The sequence below is a fragment of the Rhinolophus hipposideros genome (assembly GCF_964194185.1).
Source record: "Rhinolophus hipposideros genome assembly, chromosome: 7".
Taxonomy (NCBI): Eukaryota; Metazoa; Chordata; class Mammalia; order Chiroptera; family Rhinolophidae; genus Rhinolophus; species Rhinolophus hipposideros.
The window spans coordinates 76444478-76470582 of NC_138053.1; the positions used below are offsets into that span (position 1 = coordinate 76444478).

The following is a 26105-nucleotide window of genomic DNA, read 5'->3' on the forward strand; positions in this document are numbered from 1 at the left end:
AAAGAAATTGCACACTTGTTTTTGAAACTTGCCCATAAGTTGTTGAGAGATTCTTGCTTATCATTTAAACCTCTGTTACTCTGATTTGAGCAGATTTTTTTCTTTATAACCCTAGTATCTGCAGTACAGTTTATTCTTCCCATGACTTCCCATCTTGCTTAAGTGAAATAATCCCATCTACTTTAAACATCTGCTTAAACCATATCTAATAGTATCGTAAGTGGCGGGTGTGTTTCACCAAACAACTTTGGTGTTGGCACAGGCATACCCTGGAGGCTGCTTATTGTGCATTTTTAATAGGAAGACATCGATCGCCACATCCGCCCAGGTGCCTGACAGGAACCTTTTATTTCTCTTACTGAGGAAACTAGGATCTGTGTTCTGCCCTAGGAAACATGTTGAAAGAAAACAGATTTAAAAATAGTTATGGTTGGTAGTTAAGGTAGGTACCTGCCCAACAGGTTTAATAGAAGTAGAAAGTGTTTTAAAAATTCCCAACTTTTCTATGGTAAGGAATTCTGAGGGTAGCCCTGCTTGTTTGTTGCACATTGTACAGGGGGAGCTGAAAGGGGCAGACGCAATAGAGAAACAAGCCGGAAACTAAGATGTGTATTGGTGGCTTGTGATTTTATTGACTTTGTATTCTGACCTATTATTAGAGGGCTTTTTTCCCCAAAAAAACACATTCATTTTTTTTAATAGGGAAATTTCTGTAAACACATTTTAATATCTCTTAACACAAATTTTCCCTTTTGCTATTAATGTTGTGTGTTTTAGATTCAGAATCTTCAGCTCTAGTAAACACTTAGATATCATTTAGACCAACCCCCTCATTTGAAAGATAGGTAATTGAGGCATTAAAAATGACTTAATCAGTAGAGAGAATTTTCATAAATTCTAAGATGTTTTAGTGATTAAGTGATCTTTAATCTTGTCTTTCCCAACTTTGTTTTGCTGTAGAAATGCTCCAAATCACATGGAATTAACACTGATTGATAAGCCCAACAATGAAAAGAAAATATGTAATCAGAAAGAAAACCCTGAAAGGAAAGATCATGAAAAATCATTACAAAATGCACTTCCTGTCATAGGAGTTTGGGAATTTGAACGTGATGATGATGAATACATTAAATTCCTTGATCTTTTCTTGAGTTATGTTCTTGAAAGAGACCTACTTGATTCCAAGGATCCTGGCATTCCATTTCTAACCAGTTTTTCTGGACATCTTAAAGAACATGAACTTAATTCTTTACTTTTTGATGTGCATACAACATTGAAACGACGTCAGGGCAAAACCAAAAGCCAGAATGTATTTAGAGCTGGCTCCTGCTTTGCCGTTGCTCTGGAGTCACATGAGGCTGAAAAATCAGAAAGCCAGGCACGTCCAGCTTCAGTCATGGTTAATCAAGGGAGCAGACCTTTTTTAGAGAACCCTTTGAATGAAGTTAATAAAAATGAAGGGAAGAGTGGACTGTTTGGTTTAAAACAAAAGTCAATTTACAGAATACAAGATGACAATGCAGAGAAACCTTTAATCCAGAGAGTGTCGAACCATATTTCTTGGACTCCCAAATCCATTAAAACTACAAGGTGTATTTTCAAAGCAATTCAAAGCAATGATATTACCCCTCAGGAAGATCTTCCTCTAGCACTGAATAGCTCATTTGGCAGCATAAGAAGGCTGCTGGAATGGATGATAAGATGGTCTGATAGAAGAATGCTGTGTGATCCTAGTCTCACTGAGTCATCCTGTGAGTACAGCCCTGTTATTCGTGTCAAGACCTCTTCAGCTGCCATTCTTACATCCCTGTGGCTTTTGGAACAACCCTATTTTGCTACATATAATGCAAAAAATGCCATTATTAAGGTAAGTACTTGAATTGTTTGTTACATACAAATGAGAATTCTCATTTAGGTTAAAACTGTTTATATTTCCCCCTCCTTTTTTTTTAAAGATTTTATTGGGGAAGGGGAATAGGACTTTATTGGGGAACAGTGTGTACTTCCAGGACTTTTTTCCAAGTCAAGTTGTCCTTTCAATCTTAGTTGTGGAGGGTGCCGTTCAGTTTCAAGTTGTCCTTTCAGTCTTAGTTGTGGAGGGCGCAGCTCAGCTCCAGGTCCAGTTGTCATTGCTATTTGCAGGGGGCGCAGCCCACCGTCCCTTGCGGGAGTCGAACCGGCAACCTTGTGGTTGAGAGGACGCGGTCCAACCAACTGAGTCATCGGGGAGGCAGCACAGCTTATGGTGCTGTGTGTTCAATCTTAGTTGCAGGGGGCGCTGCCCACCATCCCTTGCGGGACTCGAGGAATCCAACTGGCAACCTTGTGGTTGAGAGCCCACTGGCGCATGTGGGAATCAAACCGGCAGCCTTCGGAGTTAGCATGGAGCTCCAACTACCTGAGCTTCCGGGCCGGCCCTTTATATTTCCCCATTTTTAAAGAATCACTAAGAAACTAAGTTAATGATAATGTCGATTATAGTATGTATCACCTTTTTTTTCTTTAAGTGGTTCCTTTCATTCTTATCTTAAAAGTAATTAGGGTAAAAGTGCTTTCATAGAGGCTATGAGTTTTACAGTTTTATGTATGTTTATAACAAAAGGAAGAAGATAATTTTGAGTGGTATTGCAAGACATGTTTCTGGAGATTTATCTTATTCGTTTGTTTAGAACACATTCCTTTGTTTCTTCATTTTCCTTGAGACTCTGTATTGGTTTCTGCACATTAGATAAAATAGCCACATCTCCCAGTCTGGACAGAGTGGTCTGGTATAGGAGATGAATCTTATCAGTCAACCTGGCTTGAGCTTTTGGTTGTTTCTGAAACCTTTGTGACTGTCTGAGCCTCCTTCTTTGTTCTTAGTGGCTTTAAGTAGTCGAGGGTATGCCCAGACCCCTCAGTGTCCCACGGGGTGGATCACATTATCATCTAGAGGCAGACCATTGGAAGGCAGGCTCTCAGGCAGCATGTGGCGAGTATGGAGTAAAGGCCCTTGTGGGGAGGAACTGGGAGATAGCTGTGTTTGCCTGCTGTCTGTGGCCTGGGCACGTAGGCACAGGGGAGGCTCTTGCACCCATGAAGAACTGCTTCTTTGTTTGCTACAGTCCTGTGGGACTCATGAGTGCAAGCCGCCTGGAGACAGGCGATCTGGGAAGCCATCCCTCAGTCAGCAGCTGCAAAAGCTGGGTGCCAGATGTGTGTACAAACTCCTTCCAGGCAGACATTGGTGGCTTGGAGAGGGCTAGGTGGAGAAGGCGGGGGAGGTGTCCACCGGCTTCCCTGGTCTCTGGATCACAGCCAGCCCCCTACGTGTGTGCGAAGTTACAGGCCTGACCCTCAGGCGGCAGCTTGCAGGTGTACAGGTGACCTCCTTCCAGGAGAAGCCTGGGAGATGGGGGCTTTTGCCTGCCTCTCTGTGCTGAGCCCTGTGGTGACAGGGGCGCCAGTGCTCACACACCTGCTGAAACTGCTTCTTTTCTGCTGTGGTCTTGTGGATGCAAGCCTCATGACTTTCACAGATAGGTGTTCTGGGGGCCTGTCCTAGGAGTGGGAGTCTTAAGAGTTGAGGTGCTATCCATGGAGTCCAAACCCTTTAGTTGTAGAGAGAAGCTGGGAGTTGGGGGTTCCCTCCTGCGAACAGGGCACTGTGCCAGGGGGGGGTTTATGGTGAGGGTGTGTCTCAGCCTTGCCTACTTGTTTCGATGTGGGTATTTTGTCATTTGCCTGATGTTCAGGAGTCAGTTTCTGGATTTCTTTTAGTGGTGATTGCCCCGTGTGTAGCTGTGCATTTAGTGTGTTCGTGGGAGGGGGTGAGTTCAGGGGCCTCCTGTGTCATCATCTCAGCTGACCGCCCTCCACATTCTAATTCTACATTCGGTCTATGTTAAAGTACATTTGTTCTGAAATACTTTATTCCAGATAAAGTGTGTGTGTGTGTGTGTGTGTGTGTGTGTGTGTGTGTTTCATATGTTTATGAGTTTTGGGGCAGGGTTTTTTTTTTTTTAGATTAGTTTCTGTCATCCTAAGGTAGTTTATAAGATACTGTAATACTTGTTTTCATTGAAATTTGTATTTCTAGGTAAAGCATCCCTAAATTTCTAAGAGACAAAAGAGATACATCCATTGTATTTTTAGCTGTATGTATTTTTGCCCCCTATATCATTTTGAAATGTTTTTACTAAATGTCTTTATGATAGCAAAGAGAATTAAATGAAAGCACCTTTGCCTTTTTATTGCTATTATTTGGTGGCCTGAAACCATTGGTGATCTACCTTACACATTTGTACACCGACTTCCTTTTTGGTAGTCGGGCTTGTTTCCCCAGGTGGCATGGAGACTTGCTTGTTGCTTCAGCATCAACTGTTGAGTTATAGATGTGCCCTGCAAAACAACCAGAAGAAGTTCTGTGGAAAGTAATGTAAAAATATAGTGAAAAGTATGCAATTCAAGAATGAAATCTAAATATTGTAAATGGCTCATTTTAGGTGCAGGAGAGTCGGTACACTGAGCCTCAGAGTGGACCCAGGGCTGAGAATGATTGCAAAGCAGATATTGGCTGTCCTGTTGCAGCACCCACTCAGAGCGGGACTGAGGAAAGAGATGATCAAAATCAATCTTGTCAAAGTATTTTGAAGTAAGTTGTTGATTATAGCCACCTTTTCAGTGGGTGATACCTTGTTTGATGGTGTTTGGGCTTAAAGGGAAGAATTGAAACCTTGAAAGTTAAAGGAATAAGAATTGCTTTGAACTAGGGAATCAGGAAGTGAGCACTTTCTGAAGTGCTTTAACAATTCATTGCATATTATGTTTCTTCGCTGTTAGTTTATCTTCTATCTTCTGAGAGAGGAGCTAATTCATTCTGAGCAATCCCTTTATTATATCAATTGATTTACTATGTTATAGGAGGTTGAACTAATCATTTCATCTATTTTTACACCAAGCTTTGGTGAATACCAAGGCTGAAGTCTTTACAGGAGGAAGATTCCTTTGTGAGAATGGCAAATTTAGATAAGTTGAAATTATTCTTACCTCTTGAGTAAATAAAAATGGGGAAATTCAGTCATTCATTGAACAACCTTCCATTAAGCTTCTATGGCTATGCCAGACATGGTTGAAAAATGAAAGACTTTATATATATGAAAACCAACTTTGTTCTTTCTCAATAAATTGAATCAATTGAAAGCAAGCTCTTTGTTTCCAAGAATTAGTTGTAATTTTAGCTGCTTCATTTTTGTCATTAGAATGCCAACTGAAGCAAAAAATCCTGAAATAAAAGAAACCAGCGATGAGATTATTTCTGTCACTGATGATACTGGAGAAGAATTCATAGATATTGTTGAAGATCTTTTAGAAGTAGAAACATTTACACAGGAGGAAATGAATACGTACCTATCAGACTATGAAGGTCAGTTCATTTGGCTAATCTTTTTGTTTGGCTTTATTATTTTGAAATTGGTGAATGATTACCTGTGATAACTTATTTAGTCTTACATCTAAATTAGTATGTTTATAATAGCCTATAAAACCAAAAGTTAAAAGAGAGTATAGTACATATGAAATGTTGGACACATTAACTCATAACCTGAATTTGAATTATTAGGCCTTTTGCCTTGCTTATGTAATTGTTATGGGCCCTATCTTTTCTGTGAACCACTGCTATGAACCTTTCCTCGGCAGTCTTCCTTAAAACAGACTCTCAGAGCTTTACATGAAGTTCTACGCACTGATGTGGGGCCTCTACGCCCATCTCGGATTCACTCGACGAAGGAGGGTTGTCTCCAGATGTTTTTTAAAAATGTTTCTGTTAAGAAGGACAGAAAATATTTCTGCCATTATATTTGTTTCCTGTAATATTCCTGAACCTTCTAAAAAGTAAATTGATCATTTTTCAAGTGGTCAGTTTTGTTTTCCTCCTTGTTTCCCTACAGAAGATGCCAAAAGACCTGTTGAAAGTCTCAAAAGTCCCAATATTGCCATTTACATGCAGACTTCACCACAGTATTTTAAAGCAGTAAGTCAATGGTGGTACCAAAGAATCTCTGTTTTAACAAGTCCTTAGGTAATTCTTGTGCATTTTAAAGTTTGGGAAACAGTGCTCTATACTGTTCGCTTCATAAAGATAGGGACAGTACAATTCTTATTTAGTAATATATCGTTAATGCCTAGTATAGTGCCCAACACAGAGTAGATACCACTATATTTAATGAATGACATTTTATACACTATACCGTCTTACTGAAACTAACATGTTCATTAGTTTTTAACGTTCTTTAATGTCAAATATCAAAATATTCTTTTTTTCCATTTTAGCTTAGCTTACAAATCCCGATTGGTTAAATGGTACATAGCTCAATGAGAAATGTGACCAGATTAGAATAACACACCCAGAATTGTTTTTAAAAGAAAGTAACCTCTTTTAGATAAAGTTTTTTTCATTTTCATAGTTTAATTATGACTTTTAAAAGCGGTATTATATTCATATTAAGAGCAAGGACTTGGCTGTCAGTCAGATTTGAGTTTGAGAATAATAAATTGAAATTTATTAATCAAAAAATAAAAATAAAAAATAAAGCAGTAAGTCAATAAACAATTGATACAGTTATTTAAATTACACTTAAGTGTTTTTATTCACTACATCCAACCAAGGCTGTTTCTCTTAAGAGTACACTGTGGGTTGTAGAGTATAGCCATGCCATGCAGCATTTTTCTTTCATTGAAAGTCTGTTATTAGTAAGATGTCTTATAATTTCAGGTAATGAAATTTTCATTTCATAAACTGCTGCCACATATTAATTTAGTCAAGAGTGATGAGAATGTTCTATACTCACAATGTAAAACTCAGCGAAGCATATGCACTTTTATGTATTATTTTTCTCAAAACTCTATATACTAGATTTCCAGACGTTTCTAATTATTGGAACGATTTCTTTAAAAAGGATTAGTTTTTCCTGCTTTTATAGTTGTTCTCACAGTGTGCTTACTTATGTAGTGATGGGTGTATGCAAATATATTTATAAATACATTGTAAATGATTTCTCCTGACATCACTTGCCTCTGTAGTTTAATATACTCAGTGGCTCAGAGTGATGGGCCCAAGGCAGTTCACACAGTGTAAACATCTGCTCAGAGCAGGATTGGGAGTTCATTTTAATGTTCGGTTTCTCACTTGCTTTTAAATTGTTGTTACTCTGGGCAAATTGGCTAATGTGAAACTCAAGATACCTAAACAGTAATATCTGTTTGTTTCATGTCTTTTTTTTTGGTGGGGGGGTACTATTAATTTTAACAGCATTCCACAGGAGAGGTTCAGTGTCCAAGGGAAGAACCATTGGAGACATATATGGAGCAAAAATCAACTGAACAAAAAGGGTAAGGTGGGGAAAATATTTTACCTCAGTGTGAGCAGGGCTTACGCTCTCAAGATTCATCTGGGATTCACTTGATGAAGAGTTTTGTTTTTTTCTTGTAATTTACAGTGTATTTTTTATGGATACTGTGTTCCTAGTGAAATTCTGACTTCAATTGATAGCAATGGTAAATGATTTTTAGTAAATGTTATGCTCCTAAATCTCAGTCAAGTGAAATAAATAATATCTAAAATGCCTTTTGTTCTCCCATCACTATCAGCCTATCAAAGTAAAATATAGCTGTAAACAGATCAGAGTTTATTCACCTGCCAATGAGGGAACCACCTTTTCCTATTGATTCTATTTTTATTGGATCAAATAAAGAACCATTATGAATCATAATATGAATGTGTAATCTTTCACTGTTGTGATATAATTACTACACACTGTTCTGATGTGCACATACTCTTCTGGTTAGCTTACTATTGCTTCAAGGAAAGCTGAAGGCAGTTTAATTTGTTGTAGTTTGGGCACAATTTCTTAATTTTCAGAACTGTTCAAGTTTTAGAATTTTAGAATTAACTGGCATAGATTTTCTTTTCTTAATATATAAATTTTATTCAGTTCTGTGGATACTTAACAAAAAGAATATATTTAATGTCATGTGACTTTACAAGTAATATAGACATCTCTATTAATAAAAACTAGTCTTTACAGTTTCAAATGTGATAATGGGCCCTGTAGCATTCCTAAGCAAAGTATCTGTCTCTTCCATAGGTGAAATTTGAGGTCCCAGCTAACCTTATTCCCCCCTTCATTTTAGATTTCTGTTATTTCTGTTGCTGAGCAGTCAACAGTATTTAAGTTGTATGTTAAGCCATCCAGACATAATCTTTGCTTTTGTTTGAATCTGGTACTAATTGCTATGGAGACATGTAAACAGATTGTGATTATGAGCTAAGCATTAGAGAGGATTAGAGGACGTATAGACTTTGAGATGGCTGAGCGTTAGAGCACCTGTACCTTAATAATGTGTAGAATGTTTTGCTTACTAATCAATTATTAATCTTTAATTATAGTATGACTGAAGACTTTTCAAATCCTGAGCACACCATTCTTCATTCATTTGGTGTTGATACGAGTTCAGAAATTTCTAGGTAAGAATTTTTGCATACTGTACCATTTTAATATAATCATGTTTCACAAATAGATGAGAATGAAATGAGGCCTATCGTACCATTTTTAAAGAATTACTAAGTGTTTTCACGAAAAACGAAGAGAATAAAATGGAACCAACACGAAGCATTTAAAGAACAGTCTAGGTACATTTCTGATACCTTTAAGGTTATTATTGAGTTTCCCCTAACAGTTGTGTTTTAAAAACGTATAGGAACTATTTTAGAACAATTGTCTCTGAAAAAAAGTAGTGGATATATAAAGATGTAGTTATTGCTCGTTTTCAACCTCTAACAGATTTCTAATAGTATATAAAATGCTTTTAATTTTCTTTTATTTTAATTAAAATACAGATTCATCCAGTTCTGTCTTTTGAATTTCTTTTACGGAGGTTGAACAGTGTATTTAGTGTGTGGAAATCTTGGGGAAATAGGAGGGTAATACAGCACAGCTTTGCTTTAGAAAAATTCTCCATAATTAGAATTTATCTTCTTATCTCTTGTTGAAAGCAAAGGCCCATAAAGTTGTCTTAAAACAGGCAAGTCAGTTGTACTGCCTGTTTTTCATGGATATGTCAAATAAGGTTTTATTACTGACTACATTAGAAGCTTGATAAAAGGCAAATATTACTGGAAGGGAATGAGTATGAGTCCAAATAAATCTAAATGCAGTTCAATATGTTCTTTTCTTTTTAGAGACAATGGTCAATTTATTTGGATATGATAATGCCTTATTTAGTGTATGAAATTGATTTGCTTAGAAAGCATTGAGTACCTGCTATGTTTAAGGAATCATCCCCAAACAATCATTAAAAAAAAGAAACAACCTTACTTTGACCTGTAAATTTATTTCTAAATAAGCTTTTTCGTTGTTGTTGTTGTTACAGTTTAATTATAAACATAGACAGTGATTTGTTTGGAAATGAAATGTTCACAATACTGTTGTTTTGCATTAAATGATGATCAGGAGTTTGCTGTACCCATCTGAGAATTAAACATTTTTTTAACCCATACATTCCCTAATTTTTTAAATTCCATTCTGGGTCATTAAATGTAGCCAAAAAAACATATTCTTAAACCAAATTGCATAGTCTGTACAGCTAGTCAGAATGATTGCACAGGTGTCAAACTCAGATGTCTACAGAGAAACCAGACAAGTAAGATACATGTGTGAACTGTTCTGGGTTGTAACACCGTCGGGAGGGCACCAGGCCTGAGAAGACAGTAATGGCCTTTATATAAAGGCATTCAGATGGATACCTGTGCTCATGACAAATGTGTCTGGTGACTGAGGGGTACAGAGAGATAGGCTTCAGGGTGTAAATTTCCTGAAAACTTCCTGAAAGCCTTTACGGTAAAAGAAAAAAGTGGCATCAAAATATTAGGTCATAGACATCTAATTTGTTTTTTTTTCTTGATTAATGTTTGGTTTGTATTTATATGCTTCCACGAGTAGTGCCCAGATCTCTGCATTTAAAGATAAATCTTCCTCAGTTCCACCTTTGGTGACAAATGGAGTCAGTGTTGCTTCACAGACACCTGTGCCAGCAGCCCAGCCGACCCAACGAAATGAACCCAGGGCTCAGTTACCAGATTCTTCTGATTCTGTTAGGCAGATGCTCCAAGATGAAATGTTTAAATTAGTTCAGGTAAGCACATCTCCATATAAATAAGTGAATCTACACGATACACATGTAAGTTTTAAAAATATGTGCAGACTTCCAGAAACAGACAAGTTGAAATTAAATTTCAGGGTTTCTCTGCTTTGGGCACTTTATTCAGAAGTTTATAACTCTAAGGCCTAGACTCCAGCTCCAGTCTGAGCTCCCCACTTCTCACATTAACTTCTTTCTGCTGAGCTCTTTGACATGCAGAGCTGCACACAACATTGAGTGGGGTGGTAATCAAACCAGACCAATGGACTTTTGCTCAAAGGTATCCAAAGTTTATTTTCTAACACAGCTTGTCATCTTATCCTCAAACCAGTGTTTGGCTTGTTTTGAAATTGTCAGCTGATTTTAAAGTCCTGTTCACTTCAACTTCCATTGTCTTTTTCCTCATCTGGTTATCCTTTTCTCTGTCCACCAATGATTTTAAATTATTCTCTTTGTGTTATTCCTTAAACATTAATTTCCCTCATATCTAATCCTCTACTCCTGTGTTGTTGTACATTCACTTCCACATCCTTTTATGTGATGTAACATATCGTTTTATGTTGGCGATTGTTGATTTCTTTGAACTTATGGGCCCTGATGAGAATACTTTTTCAGCATGTTCCACTGCCCCACGAAACTTACAGAAACTGACTTTACTTTTATTTTCCTTAGTCCTTTCTTTTCCATTTAATAACACTACCTGTTTTAACAGCTTAAAATTTTAGAAGCATTTTGTTTTTTGGATTGCCTGGGGACTTTGCTGGTCACTGCCCTGTATATTTAACAAATTCTCCAAATAATTCTGATGTTCACAAAAGATTAAGAATCACTGTCTTAGAAAAAGCACCCTTGCCTTCTTCACTACTCGTATCCAGCATTTTACTATGCCCTCTCCATTCTTTTACCCACACTGTCAGGACAGCCATTTGCTCTTTCTATACCGTGTTTCCCCAAAACTAAGATCTAACCGGAAAATAAGCCCTAGCATGATTTTTCAGGATGACGTCCCCTGAACATAAGCCCTAATGCATCTTTTGGAGCAAAAATTGATGTAAGACCCCGTCTTATTTTCAGGGAAACCCGGTAGCTATAGGCAACCTTGGATAGAGTCTTAGAACTTCAAACTTCCATTATCTTATATATCCATTTTCTAGGATAGTCTTCTTCAGATATTGTTTTAATGCTGTATTTTCCTATTTAGATTTCAGGTACAAATTTATATACTATATGACATCAATCTTGTTTTTAAAATACAAATAGTGAAAGGAAATACACGAAAAATGTCAGTACCTGTTAACTTTGGGCATAAGATTAGGAATGATTTTTATTTTCTTTTTGTGCTTTTCTGTTTTTTGTTTTTGTTTTATTTTTTTTGTAACAAGCATGTATTTTTCCTTTATATTTCATGGGTGCCTACATTTTTTTTAACCTGCAGTGTTTCCCTATTGGTTTGTTTTACCAAGTGCAAATTCTTCTGTTGGGCTTGAAAGACCCCACAACCATCTTTTACCTTCCCTGTTTTCCCACCTTACTCTCACAAGTCCATGGGTTCTGTGTGGTCCCGGGACAGTAACATCAGTGTCTTTTACATGTTAGAAATGTAAATTCTCAGCCAGGCTCCATCCCAGACCTATTGAAATCAGCAACTCTGGGGTTGGGGCTCAGCAAAGAGTTAAGTCCTCCAGGTAATGGTGGTGCCTGCTCAAGTTTGAGAATTACTGCACTACTGTCTTCTCATTAGAGCTGCTATGAATTTCCTGTTCCGTCTAAGCCAGTGTGTGTGCTAGTGGTTCCCAACCTTTTTGCACATTGAAATTACCTGGTCATCTTAAAAAGTAACTAATCCTGGCTCCATCCCCAGACATTCTGATTTTAATGGTATGGGGTGTGACACGGCCATTGGGATTTTTTAAGTGCTGCTTCAGGTGATTTTATTGTTCAACAGAGTTTGTCAGCCACTGGTGTGTGCTTTTGTCTTTCACCTGGTCAGCCCCTTCCGTGGGAATTTCTCACTCTGTTTGCTCATCTTCGCTGTTTTCTTGCTTGAAAACCTGTTTACAACACACCGATTTTAGGAATAATTTAATGACTCTTACCCCATTCCATCAGATCACTCCTTTGTGATCCCTGGGACGTTCATGGAAACTGTTTTACAGATGGTCCCAAGTCTCATTCAGTCATACTCCCAGTTGACAACTCCTTGAACACAGGCAGCTATTTTTTTTTTCATTTAAAAAAACTGTCTCCCAGCTATGCTTCCTGCTCAGCATTCATGGGTTTCACAGATAGTACTAAGACAAAGGTATGACTGTTGTGAAATACTCAGATGATTGTTGTTGATGATTTTCATCATATTTTAAGATGTTTTGTTTAATTTTTATTTTATTGTAGCTGCAACAGATCAACTTCATAAGTCTGATGCAAATAGTAGGATCATCCTTTGCTAACCTCCCAGATATACATCAACTTCTACAGCAGTCTCAGTCTGTGCATTTGGTGGGAAGCCAAGCATCAAACCCTGCAAGAGGGAGTCGTGACGCTGAAGCTACCAGGAGACATGTGAAGGAGAGATTTTTCCTTAAACCGCAGTCCACGGGCGACGACACTGGAGAGCCTGGCCAGAACAGCTCACAGTGCCATAAAGGTGTGCAGTCTGATCCAAATAGTAATGGAAATTTACAGGTAATGCATTTAAAAATACCATAAAGGTTGTCCTATTCAGTTGTTGGTTTTCTGTTATTCGAGTAAATAACATTTTTGGCAGTTATTACATTCATCACCCTCCCCAAAAGCATATTGAACATCATTTACAAACTAAGGAGTTTGTAATACATTCTAAACTTACATAATAGATTTTTTTTCTCTTCCAGAATGTTCCCCATGGGAATATTTCTTGTCAGTTAGAGGATCAGCCCCAGACTAGAGGATTACCTCCAGCATCTGAAAGCTTACCGACAATTTCATTGTCTTCGGCCCCTGCTGCAAATACTCACCTCTACCTTTTGTCCACATCTTCTCCCATTCCGAAGACACCTAGGTTTATCCCAGCAGCAAAAACGGTCCGACCTGGTGATGGTTTTCCTTTGCTTCAATTTCAGCCTAAGCCTGAACTTAAGCCCCTTTCCTTCCACACAGAAAGAGTTCCACAAGTTCCCTTCAGGCCGCTGCCACAGCCAAGAGAGGCATGGGGATCATCCGATTCCTTCCGACCTCCTTTGCAACAGGGAGGAATGCACACGACTTCGCTGTCCCAGTCAAATTTGAACCAGTATAATACGGACGCCATGAAAAAGGCAGTTGAACAGAAGAAATGGGAAGAAACTGTAATTACAGAAATCCCTAAGCGTGTGAACCTGGATCAGTATGTGGGACAAGAAAACTTGACACCTCAACAGGACTCTTCAATATTTATAAAACCAGAAAAACTATTTGATGTTAAGCCACGGCCCCTGGAGATATCTCCTCAGAATTCCTTGGGACTTCCGTTATTGTACCTGCAACTTAAACCTCCTTACGTGTTTTCTTCTGTCTCAAGAGCGTCGGTTACAGTTCCCTCAATACCTGTCAGCACCGTAGCAGAAGAAAGAAAATGCCCAAGACTATCATTACTTCATTCCTGTCTGTCTCAGGAAGATATGGTAATGATTTTTGCAGGGGGATGCAAAAGCACAGGCCTGTGTTTTTCATTCTGTAAATACCGTACATTCCATAGAAAGCTCTTACACATTTCTTTTGTAACAGTAATTCTTCTGCATTGAAAATAACATATAAAAATAGGTTTGAAATAATAATTGGATATTTTAAAGGCCTTATGTCTTGTGCATCAATACCAGAATATGCTGAACTCTTTCACACATATTTCTTCTCAGAAAAAAATAGTAAAATAAAATGACCAGTATTCTAATTAGTGTGTGTTTAGAGACAGAGAGAGAGAGAGCATTTTTTGAGGTACCTAGAAATTATTATGGGATTTGCCTTCAAATCTGTTATAGGTTAAAATTGTTAAACAGATTCAGGTCTATAAGTAGTTGTACATATTTAAAAAAACAGTATCTTTTTGAAGTATGTACTTAAAACACAAAAATTGAATCTTAATAAACCCACTAAATCCTTTTAAAAGTTGTAAACTTTGATTTATAAAATTCAAATTGTTCAGACTTTATTTTTTAAGTTCGTGGTACCATCTTAGGAATGTAATCAACTAATTCATTCTCTGGTGCATTTTTAAAATTTAAAGATGATATTGGGGGAAAAAATGGTCATTTCCTTCGAACAAGTACTTACCATGCTTCTTTTCTTAACACATTGTGAACAGAAAAGAAAGGATTAAAGGAATGGAAAAGGATTAAAGGAGTGGAAAAGTAGACATTTTAAGGAGGATGAAGAAATTTTTTTATTAGAATATTATCTCGAACCCCAAAGTTACCGTCACACAGCATCAGGGGTTATCAACACACTAATCTGTTCCATCCATATCTCCACCCTTCTACACCCTCCCTGTTCCAAAGAATTTTAAATGCTAGACATTATATAATTTCATTTATGAGAAGGAAGATATTTAATATGGAAAAGAAATTAAGAAATGAGGAGGACTTCTAGCTTAATTTCTGAATAGGATGACCCAGTCAAAATTTACAGCACTCTAAAAATCATTTATTATTTAAGATCTGGCTACTCATTTTACCAGTCAAAATTAATTTTATTTTTGACATGTTCTATCTGTAGCACATCTTAGTTTAATTTAAACAAATGTTTTTCTCAATTTTTTTATAGACATATTGCATAATTGAGGTTTGTAATTTTAAACTAATATGCTGTTTCTTTCTTCTAGTACAAAAACCCACAGCTTATTCCACTGGAAAACCTCATTGCATTCAAACAAAGCCAACAGAAACTAACGCATTTATTTGAACAAGGCGACCCTGGACACCTTCAGCTTCTAAAGGTCAAAAGAGAACCACTGGAAGTGAGACAAGGAAAGGACAGTAAAAAAAGGCAAGTTTTAAGTGAAATTTTATTTGAGAATACCACATACCTGCAAGTTTTAGTTATAATAATGTTTTTACAAAGATGGAAGTCATCTGGTTCAGCCTCTTACCCTGTATACAATTGCATATTCAATTTCCTTGTCAAGTGTCATGCATTTGAACACATCTTGGGACGAGGAGAATTCCTATATTATGAGAGACAAATACTATTATTTTTCCCATTTTGTTAAATTCTGGGGAGCATTTGAGAGCTTGCTTCCCAGCATGTCAACAGCTTGGCTCAAATAAACTCAAACTCTCATTAAAAAAATAAAAAAGAAAGTCTTTTCTGGCATTCACAGGCTGGAGGATGCTTTTACATTTTTCTGTAATAGGGTGAGCAGTCATCCTGTGCAGCACAAATATTTGGTATCTCATGCAATGTTCCGTGTACTCTCCAATCCACTGAACTAATGTTTATTGTTACTCATCTTACCAGATCCTCCAAACTCTTATATAGGAAGAGGAGGGCAAGTGATGTGAAATGTTTCAGGGCACTAAGAAATGTGCATGTGAAAAGGAAGGCCGTGACTTCTGATGAAGAACATTTATACTGTTTTACTCACAATGGATGTTCAATACATGTATTGACTAGTATGTTATTACTGAGTATAGAAAATACTCTAAAACTTTTACATTTATAAGACCTACTACCAGAGCTCTCTTCCCAGGAATGTTTCCTTCCTTCCATCTTTAACCGGTATTCCCTCTTCAAAGTAAGTTTTCCCCTTAACTTTTTGGGGCCTCTTTACTCCTTGCTGGGATTTTGCTGAGATGAATAAGCGTTCTTAACTTCTTCAAATAGGTGAGTGGAGGTGTTCAAGAGGGCTCATGAGGCCAACTCAGAATCTGCAGAAAAGAGAGTTTGAAAATTACCTAAAAGATGTAATTGACTGGAGATTCCAGAGACATACACAGAAAAGTCAGTTTAGTAGAAGAGATACTAGAAACAACTTTTATGTGTCCCTGACTTTGGCTTATATTTGCTTGTATTCTAGCTGAATACCTTGCTAATTTAATTAAGTGCCATTGAAAACAATTTATTTATATAATTTTCACAACTATCTCCCTATATAGCATGATACAAAGAAAAATCTGATGTTAGTAAAATAGTAAAAATATATTTTACACCATTTTTAACAGGCAAAGACGACGAGCTGAGAAAGAGCTGCAAGGAAAAAGATCAGAGAAACTAAGGAGAAAACCAAGTGTCACTTTCCAACCAGAGGATTCCATCATTAATGATAATTATTCAGAAATAGTTACGAAACCCAAGGTATATAAAAACTACTAGACACTCTTCCCTGGGCTGCATATACACTTGAATTCAGAATGTACTGTGGGTTATCTGGTCTTCTGATCGTGACTAGGAGAATCTTTCCATCATTACGTACATAAATCCCTGCTGTATCCCTCCATGAACAGTGGATATACAGCTATGAATGTGGAAAGCAACTTGATGGTAAATCAAAATCTGTAGTTTAGAGTATCTGCCTATGTGACTTTTTGTATTTGAAATCACCCTTTGCATTTTTGTATGACATCTTAATGCATATTATTTGTTATTTGGGTTTCTCCAGTTACAGTTTCACCTATCTCTTTTAGGTACCTCTAAGATTTCCCAAATACAGGTTTATTATGTAACCTATATTTTAAATCAGATCTTTTCAAACATTCCTTCTAAATTTGGTGACTCTATTTACCTATTTTTTCAATAACAGATTAAGTAAACAGAAACCATTTTGTTTACAGGGATTTTTAAAAGGCACACTTTTTTGTTAAGTCCTCAAAAGTATATCTGGAGGCAGTTAGTAAAAATGTTGAATCCAGGAATAATTTTGATAGGATGGGGATACCATTATAGCGTTAAAGCTACTGTGCAGGAGAGATTTGCACATCATAATTTAGTAATTGTATTAAGTTGGTAGTGCTCTTTTTTGAATTTATGAATTTCGTGAACTCCTTTGTAGAGTTACTTTGATAGAGTAAATAATTGGATAGAGTAAATATTTCTAGAGTTATAGAATTTGAACCTGGACTTAAAATGTAACAAGTCTTGTAGCTACTATATATATATATATATGTATACATATGTATATGTATATATATATATATACACACACATATATATACATATATATGTATATATATAATTTGTTTTTCAAAATAATAAATGTCTTTGAGTTAATCATAGAGTGATCATTTGGGGATTCATTTAGGAGCAACAAGAACATCGTGGTGCCAAGCCTTTGGATGACTTTGAAGTTCCTTTTGGTATGTATATGCATGATCAATGTAATGTCTAAGTTCAGAGTTTAAATCAGCCTTCTAGATATCTCAAAATATGTATATAAAAATGACACCAAATTCTTGTCACATTACCTTTGATAAGATCGTGTGTGTATGTGCACACACGTGCATTGATGTGTTACCCAATAGAGCACTGCTTGCTTGACAAACTGTGGCCCACAGAACATGCCTGTTTTTTTAAAAAACAAGTTTTATTGCAACAGAGCCATGCCCATTTATTTACACACTGTCTGTGACAGCTTTCATACTTCAGGGGCGTTCCGTTCTTGCAAAAAGGGACCACACGGTCACGAAGCTGAAAATATTTATGACCTAGCCTTTTACAGAAAAAGCTTGCTGACTCCTACAGTACAGCAATGCAATTAATTAGAACCTCAAATAAGATACTGATTTATAAGGCCTAAGAGGAAATTATGAAAGAACATGCTTAGGGTTGAATTTATCATAGAAAATACGTGAACATTAAAATAAAGGGATCCGTTTCTTTCTTCAATTGTCAATTTATTTCTTGCCACTGAATGAATGTATGTATTCCCCAAGGCTCTCTCCTCGGTGATTTTCATACTCATACCCACAAACACTCTTGTGCTGTTAACACCATTCACTCTGACGACTTCAGCTCTTAGATTATTTTTATGACACTCAAATATACATCTTCCCTCTCATCTTTCTTTTACCTTAAATTCAACATGTCCAAATTTTGATTTGGAATCTTCCTGTTAGTGATGTCACCATTATCTTGACTGGTCAAGGTTTTGACCTTGAGCACCACCCTTGGTTCATTCCCGACCTCTTGACCCTCTTCCATCACTTAGTCCTGGACCTGCTCCTCCCTCCCTTTCCCCAGGCCCCTGTCCTTTCGTCAGGCCTGTGCACACCTAGCCAAGCAGCTGCCTCTGCACACATCTGCTTAGCTTCCATCTCTCAGCCTCCTAATCCACCTCGTATTCTTTCCCACTCACTTGCCTTAAAACCACCTTCTTTTTCATTCTTAATATTTTTTTGCTTTGTAAAGGTAGTCCATGTTCACTGGAAAGAATTTAGAAAATACAAATAGGGAATAAGAAGATTCTTAAAATCTCCCATAATCTGTCTGTCTAGAGATACTGATATTCTTTTAGGGTTTATTTTCTGAGTATAACGCTAACCAATCGCACCATTAAATCTCATGTAGATACATACACATATACAGAGGGCGCCAAAAAAATGTATGCACATTTTAAAAGGCGAAAGATTTATGCGATCTGAAGAGAAACCAGAGTATGTATGCACATTTTAAGATAACATCTCTTAAAATGTGTATATTTTGGCACTTTGGTTTGTGTGTGTATACACACACACAGTTCCTCCTCTACTTGTTTATAACTTAGTCACTTTTGCATACTAGTACTAAGGTAGATTATCTTCCCATATCACTAGATATTCTCCTTCATTGTCGTTTTTAATGACTGTATAAGGACTCCAGTGAGTGTATATTGTGTCATTCCAAACAGTAGTAAGTCTCCAATTCTCTGACACCAACTGAGTGTCTTATAATTCAATTCAATTCTAACACTAATAACCTAGAGTTATCACACACCCCACAGCTTAAAGGCTCAGTCCTGAAAGACCTCTCACTTCATTCAGATGGCAGCTGTACATGGGGTCCCCAGACATCTGTATTTCTGCCCAGTCAACTACAAATTTAGGGTCCCGTGACCCCCCCCACTCCTAGGTTTGCAAGTTCACTAGAACAATTCCAGAACTCAGAAAAGCACTTTATTTCTGATGACAGTTGTATTCTAAAGCTATAACTCAGCAACCGCCAAGTGGAAGAGATGCATAGGGCAAGGAATGGGGGTTGGGGCAGTGGGCCCCCACACCTTCTTTGGGTACACCTCCGTGCCAACGCATCCACTTGCTCATCAAACCCAGAAGCACCCTTTGCCTAGTTGTTTCAGGATTTTTACTGAAGGTTCATTGCATATGCACGATTGATTACATCACTGGCCATTGGTGATTGAACTCCATCTCCAGCCGCTCTCACCTCCCCAGAGGTGGGGGTGGGATGGAGCTGATAGTTCTGATCATGTGGTTGGTTCCTTTTATGACCAGCACCTGTCCTGAAGCTACTGGGGGCACTGTCAAGGCACCTCGTTGGCATAAACTCAGGTCTGGTCAGAAGGGGCTCATTGTGAATAATGAAGGGCACTCAGATCACTCAGGAGCCTCTAAGGGTCTAAGGAACTTCTGTGCCTGGAACCAAGGACAAAGACCAAATGTATATTTTTTATTATACTACAATACGCCATAATTGATACTCTCTTATTCTACTTAGTCTCCTGGGTGATCTTCCAGGAAATCCACTTCTAAACCCAAATTCCCGTAATAGACTTTGGACTTTCGTTCTACTTCCTGCTGAACTTTTCTACTTGAGTGGAAATTACCTCAAGTACAGCATGCACAGTCTGCATTCATTATCCCTTCCTCACCAACTGGTTTGTTCTCCTTTGTTCTCTAACTTCGTTTGTGTCACTACCACCTTAACTCCAAGACATAGGTTATTCTGAATTCTGCCTTCCCACTTCCCGTCCCATCCAGTTAATAACCAGTTCCTTCCTGTATTCCTTCCTCTGTAACTTTTCTTTTTTTTTTTTTTTTTTTTTTTTTTTGTTGAGAGCCCACTGGCCCATGTGGGAATCGAACCGGCAGCCTTCGGAGTTAGGAGCATGGAGCTCCAACCGCCTGCGCCACCCGGCCGGCCCTCTTTTTTTTTTTTTTTTTTTTTCTCTGTAACTTTTCAATTGATCCTCTCTCCTCCATCCCTCACCATTACTAGGTACTTATTTGAACTGAGGCAGCAACCTCATTTACCAGATTGCCTTCAGTTTTATCCACTCAAATCCATTTTAGACACACTGGCTGAGGTGGTTTTTCTAGCACATTAATCTGACCATATCACTTCCCTTCTTAACAATTGCTGGACTGTCATCAGCCAGAAGAATATCTAGGTGTCTCGGCCAGGCATAGAGTCCTCCACAGTTTTGGTTTTGATTCCACTGAGCTGCCTTGAGAGTCAACTTAGATACCACCTCGGGCAGGACGCCCATTTGGATGACATCTTCACACCCCACACCTCACCCTCCTTGAGCTGGGTGCTCTGCTTCTAGGCGCCTGGTACTATGTGGGCTTCTCAGTGATTGCTTTCAATGTTGTGTTGTTATATTTAAGAAATGCTACAAAACGATGTTCATACTTCAGCTGGACTGCATTTCATGGCCTCTGTGAGAAGGAAAGCTATAGAATGTCAGGATGCAAGCACAAATACAGACCCAGGTAAAATGCTATTTTACTTTAGTTTAAAAAATTCATATATTTTGCAACGTTTACTATATCTTGACTTTTTCTTCAAGATTGATTTACAGAGAATTTTAAATTGTGTGGTCTTAGTTGCTCATCCCAGGTTCTTGTCCCCAACCCTGGCCTATACTTTACAAATTTTAAACTTAAAATCAAATGTTAAATTGAATTTATGATATCTTAATTATAATAGAAATATTTGTTCAAAAATGCGATGGACTATATCCTAAAGCAGTATAGAAATAATGTGTTTGAATTTGAATTCTCTGTTCCATTAATTGTCTTAACTGGAATTTCGTGCTTAAGAGTGAGAGGCCTGGATCTGTGGCTGGTAAAGCTGAGTAGGAAGAAGACTAGATTGGATTTAATTGGGGAAGGGTGTATGTAACTGTGTCCAAGAATAGAGGAAATAAGTGTCGGAGAAGCTATTATTTGAAATTTTGCCTGACAATCCGTCCTCATTAATGTAAGTGCTCTGCCTTTGTGTTGTGATAATTCTTTTGTATGATATTTGGGAAAGTTTCTCTTAACTATGTATGGAACCTTGTAAATGCTTAAAACCTTTTAAAACTTCTAATTTTATATTATTGTAAAATACTATTTATTGGTATGGTTTCAAAATAATATCATTGTGGAATGTTTGGATAATATAGCAAGCTATGAAGAAGATGAACTATAATAACACCACTCAAAAGTAACATTTTGACTTTTTTTTCTTATCCTCTTCTTCTGTACATTTTACATAGTTAGATGTGATACATAGTACAGGTATGCCCCCTCATTATCTGAACTCTCATTTTCCAGATGTTATTGCTGTCTCCCCTAAGACTTTAACCCTTCATGGATCCCAGTGTTTGTTTTTCCCCAGGTACCTTGGGACACTATCTAGTTAAAGTGTATCTTTAACATATTATTTCATTATTTACTGACATTATGGTACATGTTGTCTGTGGTGTTGAAGGTAAGTTGTATCTGATATGTTCTGTATTGCATATTGCACACAAATTGATGAATTAAATATGTGTTAAGTGATGTTTAAAATGCTTTATATTATGTAGTAATCATTGATGGATAGTTATTCAGGGGTTTAAGAGTTGTTTAATGATGTTTGGGAGTATTGGATGGGCTGGGACACCTTTTTGTTCCCATTGAAATAATGCAGTAAAGTCTCCTGGTATAAGACTGTGCAGCACATTTGCAGGAATGGTTTACCTTTGGATAACAAGGGTTACCTGTATTTTGTATCCTTTGTTTTTAACTATGACTTCTATTTATGCCAAACATTTCCATATCATCAAAAAGTACTCTGTAAGCATATTCCTTATTCCATATATGCCTTTAAATAACTAATTCTTTATTGTTGAATACATTAGTGGTTTCCAGTATTTTTCTCTCATAATGTTTCAGTGAGTTATCTTCTTGCATAACAGCCTTTTTTGTCATCACTATTATTTAGTTCTTTTATCTTTACCAATACAAAAGGTCAAAAAAGACATCTCACTGTTTTTTCAATTTTTTTTCTTTCTGAATGAGGTTGAGCATGTATGTTGTGTGATAAGTGTGCGTTTGAGCTTTTCTTGAATTTTATTTTTCAATTACAGTTTACATTCAATATTGTATTAGTTTCAGGTACAGCATAGTTAGACATTTATATAATTTATGAAGTGATACCCCTGATAACTCTAGTATCCCGATACCATGTATTTATTAATATTACAATATTATTGACTATATTCACTATGCTATACTTTGCATCCCCGTGCTAATTTGTAACTACCAATTTGTACTCCTTAATCTCTTCACCTTTTTCATCCATCTCCCATCTAACCTAACCCCCCTCCCATCTGGCAACCATCAGTTTGTTCTCTGTATCTATGAGTCTGTTTCTATTTTGTTTCTTCATTTTGTTCTTTAGATTCCACATGTAAGTGAAATCATATGGTATTTGTCTTTCTCTGATTTATTTCACTTGGGATAATACCCTGTAGGTCCATCCATGTTGTCACAAATGGTAAGATTTCACTCTTTTTTATGGCCGAGTAATACTCCACTGTATAAATGTACCATTCATCTATTGATGTACACCTAGGGTACATCATATCTTGGCTATTGTAAATAATGCTGCAGTGAACATAGGTGTGCGTATGTTTCTTCAAATTAGTGTTTTGGATTCCTTCAGATAAATCATTTGAGATATTCTTAAATGTATCTTGGAGAAAGCCCTTGGAAGTTCCTTGTTGCTTGGCAGTATTCTAAAGTCTGCAGCCTATTTGCTAGAAGACTGTTGCTCATCTAGGTTCTCAGGCCCAGGATATGAATAATAATAGCATCTGGAATTATCTTAAATTTTTTAATTAAAATTTTAAGCTGTCAATCTACTTTTCTACCACCTTTTATACCAATATCTAAAAACCTACATTCATATATTTAATTTTTTCTGTTTGTGAAATCTTTTCTGTTTCTATTGTCTCTTTTTGCCTCAAATCTCCTAATTGACTACAAGATAAAGAAGCTGCTTCTCAAGTTGTTTCTGAATGTCGTAAAAGTCAACAAATCATTTCCTCCACATCAGGTATGATGTTTTTCTTTTTTTTGAGAATCCATGACTAATGAAAGATTATGTCTACATGATGCCAAAACAGGAGTTACCACCCCCTATAAAAAAAAATTAAACCAAAAAATTGATTTAAAGAGGTAGAATGATAATTTAGTATTTTCACTTTCCTTTTTTCTAGTTTTATGGTTGCTATATGGTTTAAATTCAAGCCTTGGTACCAACTTTCCAGTACCCACTATGACAATGAGTTATATTCTGCATATAGAATTTGAAAGTAATGTTCTATTAAATACTAGCAAATAAGATTAGACTCCGAGGACAAAAGGCACAGAATTAGACTGTCTGCTGACCTGTTGTGACAGGTTTCTTTATTTTACTTTTGAATAAGAAACTAATGAGTTTTATAATATTTAGATGGTAAACATTTTAAGTGGTAAAATTTAGCTATGGGATCAGTGGATTTACTAAAAACCACTGAACTGTATCCTTTTAAAGGGTGTGAATTATATCTCAATAAAGCTATTAAAATGAACAGATGAACAGCTGAAAGTAAAAAAAAAATCAATTATGGGTTAATTCCCTAAAATCTAGTTTGAGTGAAATTCTCCTAAATACACAAACATGACTTAATGTATCTGAGATGGAAATAGGAAATACAACATTTTCTTGACATGACTTACATTTTATTATGAGAAAAGCAGTAGTCAATCTGCATTTAATTAAGAATTACTCTAAAGTAAATTGCCTTTTAGAATAGCATTTGCTTTAATTTAATTATACCTGTAAAACCTCTACTTAGAAGTTTGTATGCAATGGGTACATTTTATGTTGTTTGTTGCTAACTTGTTCTCACAAAGTTAATGACTTAGAGCTATTTACAGATTTTTTTTTATATCCTTCAGTTTTCTTTTCTTAATTTTCAGAATGTGAACCTTTGAATGTTCCTCAACTATTGGCTCCAGATGTATGTCTAAATCTCAAACTTTCCGACGAAATATCAGAGAAACCTTTGTCATCTTCAGCATTTCATAGGGTACTAAATTTGGTTTGTGTTTTATTCACAAATTTTAATAACATATTTACACTAACAGTTATTATGGTCATCCTCGTTATTTAATTGTACAGATGAAATGAGTCTAAAAATCTCACTTATGTAGCTTTGTTGGAAAGGTCAAAAATTAATTTAAGATTGAAATATTATGCCCTAAAGTATTGTAAACTAAGACTATAAAGCACACTTCTTGCAGCGTTCCCTAAATTAGGCTCATATGAACTCTTCTTGCCTTCAGAATTAAACCTTTTTATGGGCCCATATAGAGTAAAAGAATGTAACCCTCTTTGATTGTGTGTGTTTGGGCTCAGGTGGGACACTCTTACATAAATGTGATTGACATTGAAGCTGATGAGCTAGAGGAAGTACCTGTTAGAGAAGAGCCTTCAGATGGTATCATCGAACAGCCGCTAGAGGTCCCATCCTCTGCAGAGTTACATTACATGGCAGCTTCCGTCACTAATGCTGTTCCCCCGTGCAATTTTAACAGTCAAGGTATTAATTTTTCCTACTTTTTAATAAATTAAAAAACATTTTGAAAAATTCTTTAATATGCCGTTGTTAACCTTGCTTAATCTCTTAGCTCTCCTGCAAACCCACTCTACTTTTAGGTGTTTAGATTCACACTTAGAAATGTGCTATTCATCTTCTAAATACCTTGTGTAGAACTTTAGAATCAATCTTTATATGCCTTTCATATTCTTGACAGAATCTGCCAAATCTGCTACGGATTTATTTTTTAAATCCACAAAAGTGTCTCCATCCTGTCTGGATGGAAGTAGCCTGAGAACAAGCATTACAGAGGTGAAGGTACCTGGAATCAGCTCTCCTTCGTCATCAGATGTAGAGTCGGACAAAGGTGAGTGCCGTCCGTGTATAGCGTGACTCGGCTCCTCCCCCGAATTACTGCTCTGTTAGAAATAAGCACTAGAACGTGGTAATGGCAAAAGAAACAAAAGGCGTTTTCCTTGTTGTGGAGAATGGGGGCACATAGGAAAATGAGGTAGAGTTCCAAAACTGGGACCCATGGAAAGTTCGCAAGCAGACTACAGATCTATTCGTGCACATGTCTTTTCTCAATTAATGAGACTAAAAATAAATACCTTGTTGGATTTCATGAGTGTTTTGGTGTTAAAAAGGAATTCTCATATTTAAAATGGTGGGAAATTCTAGAATAGGACATAGAAAATACACAGGCATGGTTGCCAACAGTGCATTATTAGTAAAATATTCCATTTTATGGTCACAAATCAGGTTTTATTATTGTTAAATATTTGCAAGATTTAGAAGAATATTTCTTCAAAACCTAGTTATTGCATCCTGTGAATGTTTAGATTAATATGCAATCAGACTTCCTGCAACAGAGACCCAATATCTCTACCGGGTTCCACAGCTGTTAGGAGGTGTAGACCCAGCTTTGTGGTTGTCAGATACTTGGCTGCAGAGTCCACTGCCTGTTCGTTGTGTATCAAGAGTGGACGCTCAGGAGAAGTGAGGGGCAAGGAAGGGATGGGTGGCAGGGCATGTATGTTACAGCTGCATGGACAGGTAAGTGCCAGCATTTCTGATTTTGAAGCCATCACCCTCTCTTTCCCTCTCTCCTGTCATAGGGCTGCTAGATGCATGGGTAGTGGAGGAAGGTTGT

The 26105-nt window shown here is 36.9% G+C and overlaps 1 protein-coding gene across 4 annotated transcripts in view; it reads left to right on the top strand.

Moving 5' to 3' along the window:
• Nucleotides 1-26105, top strand: part of CPLANE1 (ciliogenesis and planar polarity effector complex subunit 1) — a 98505-nt gene that overhangs the window by 40259 nt on the left and 32141 nt on the right. For 3 of the 4 annotated variants that reach the window (XM_081053900.1, XM_081053901.1, XM_081053903.1), the window contains 17 exons: nucleotides 961-1867; nucleotides 4485-4633; nucleotides 5241-5404; nucleotides 5928-6010; nucleotides 7289-7368; nucleotides 8426-8503; nucleotides 9978-10170; nucleotides 12568-12858; nucleotides 13029-13814; nucleotides 15008-15171; nucleotides 16347-16479; nucleotides 17423-17477; nucleotides 20724-20828; nucleotides 23356-23424; nucleotides 24333-24442; nucleotides 24772-24955; nucleotides 25170-25319. In XM_081053900.1, the coding sequence (XP_080910026.1) occupies nucleotides 961-1867; nucleotides 4485-4633; nucleotides 5241-5404; nucleotides 5928-6010; nucleotides 7289-7368; nucleotides 8426-8503; nucleotides 9978-10170; nucleotides 12568-12858; nucleotides 13029-13814; nucleotides 15008-15171; nucleotides 16347-16479; nucleotides 17423-17477; nucleotides 20724-20828; nucleotides 23356-23424; nucleotides 24333-24442; nucleotides 24772-24955; nucleotides 25170-25319 (3701 nt within the window). The remainder of the gene's footprint in view (nucleotides 1-960; nucleotides 1868-4484; nucleotides 4634-5240; nucleotides 5405-5927; nucleotides 6011-7288; nucleotides 7369-8425; nucleotides 8504-9977; nucleotides 10171-12567; nucleotides 12859-13028; nucleotides 13815-15007; nucleotides 15172-16346; nucleotides 16480-17422; nucleotides 17478-20723; nucleotides 20829-23355; nucleotides 23425-24332; nucleotides 24443-24771; nucleotides 24956-25169; nucleotides 25320-26105) is intronic. The other variant, XM_081053902.1, reaches the window with a different exon arrangement.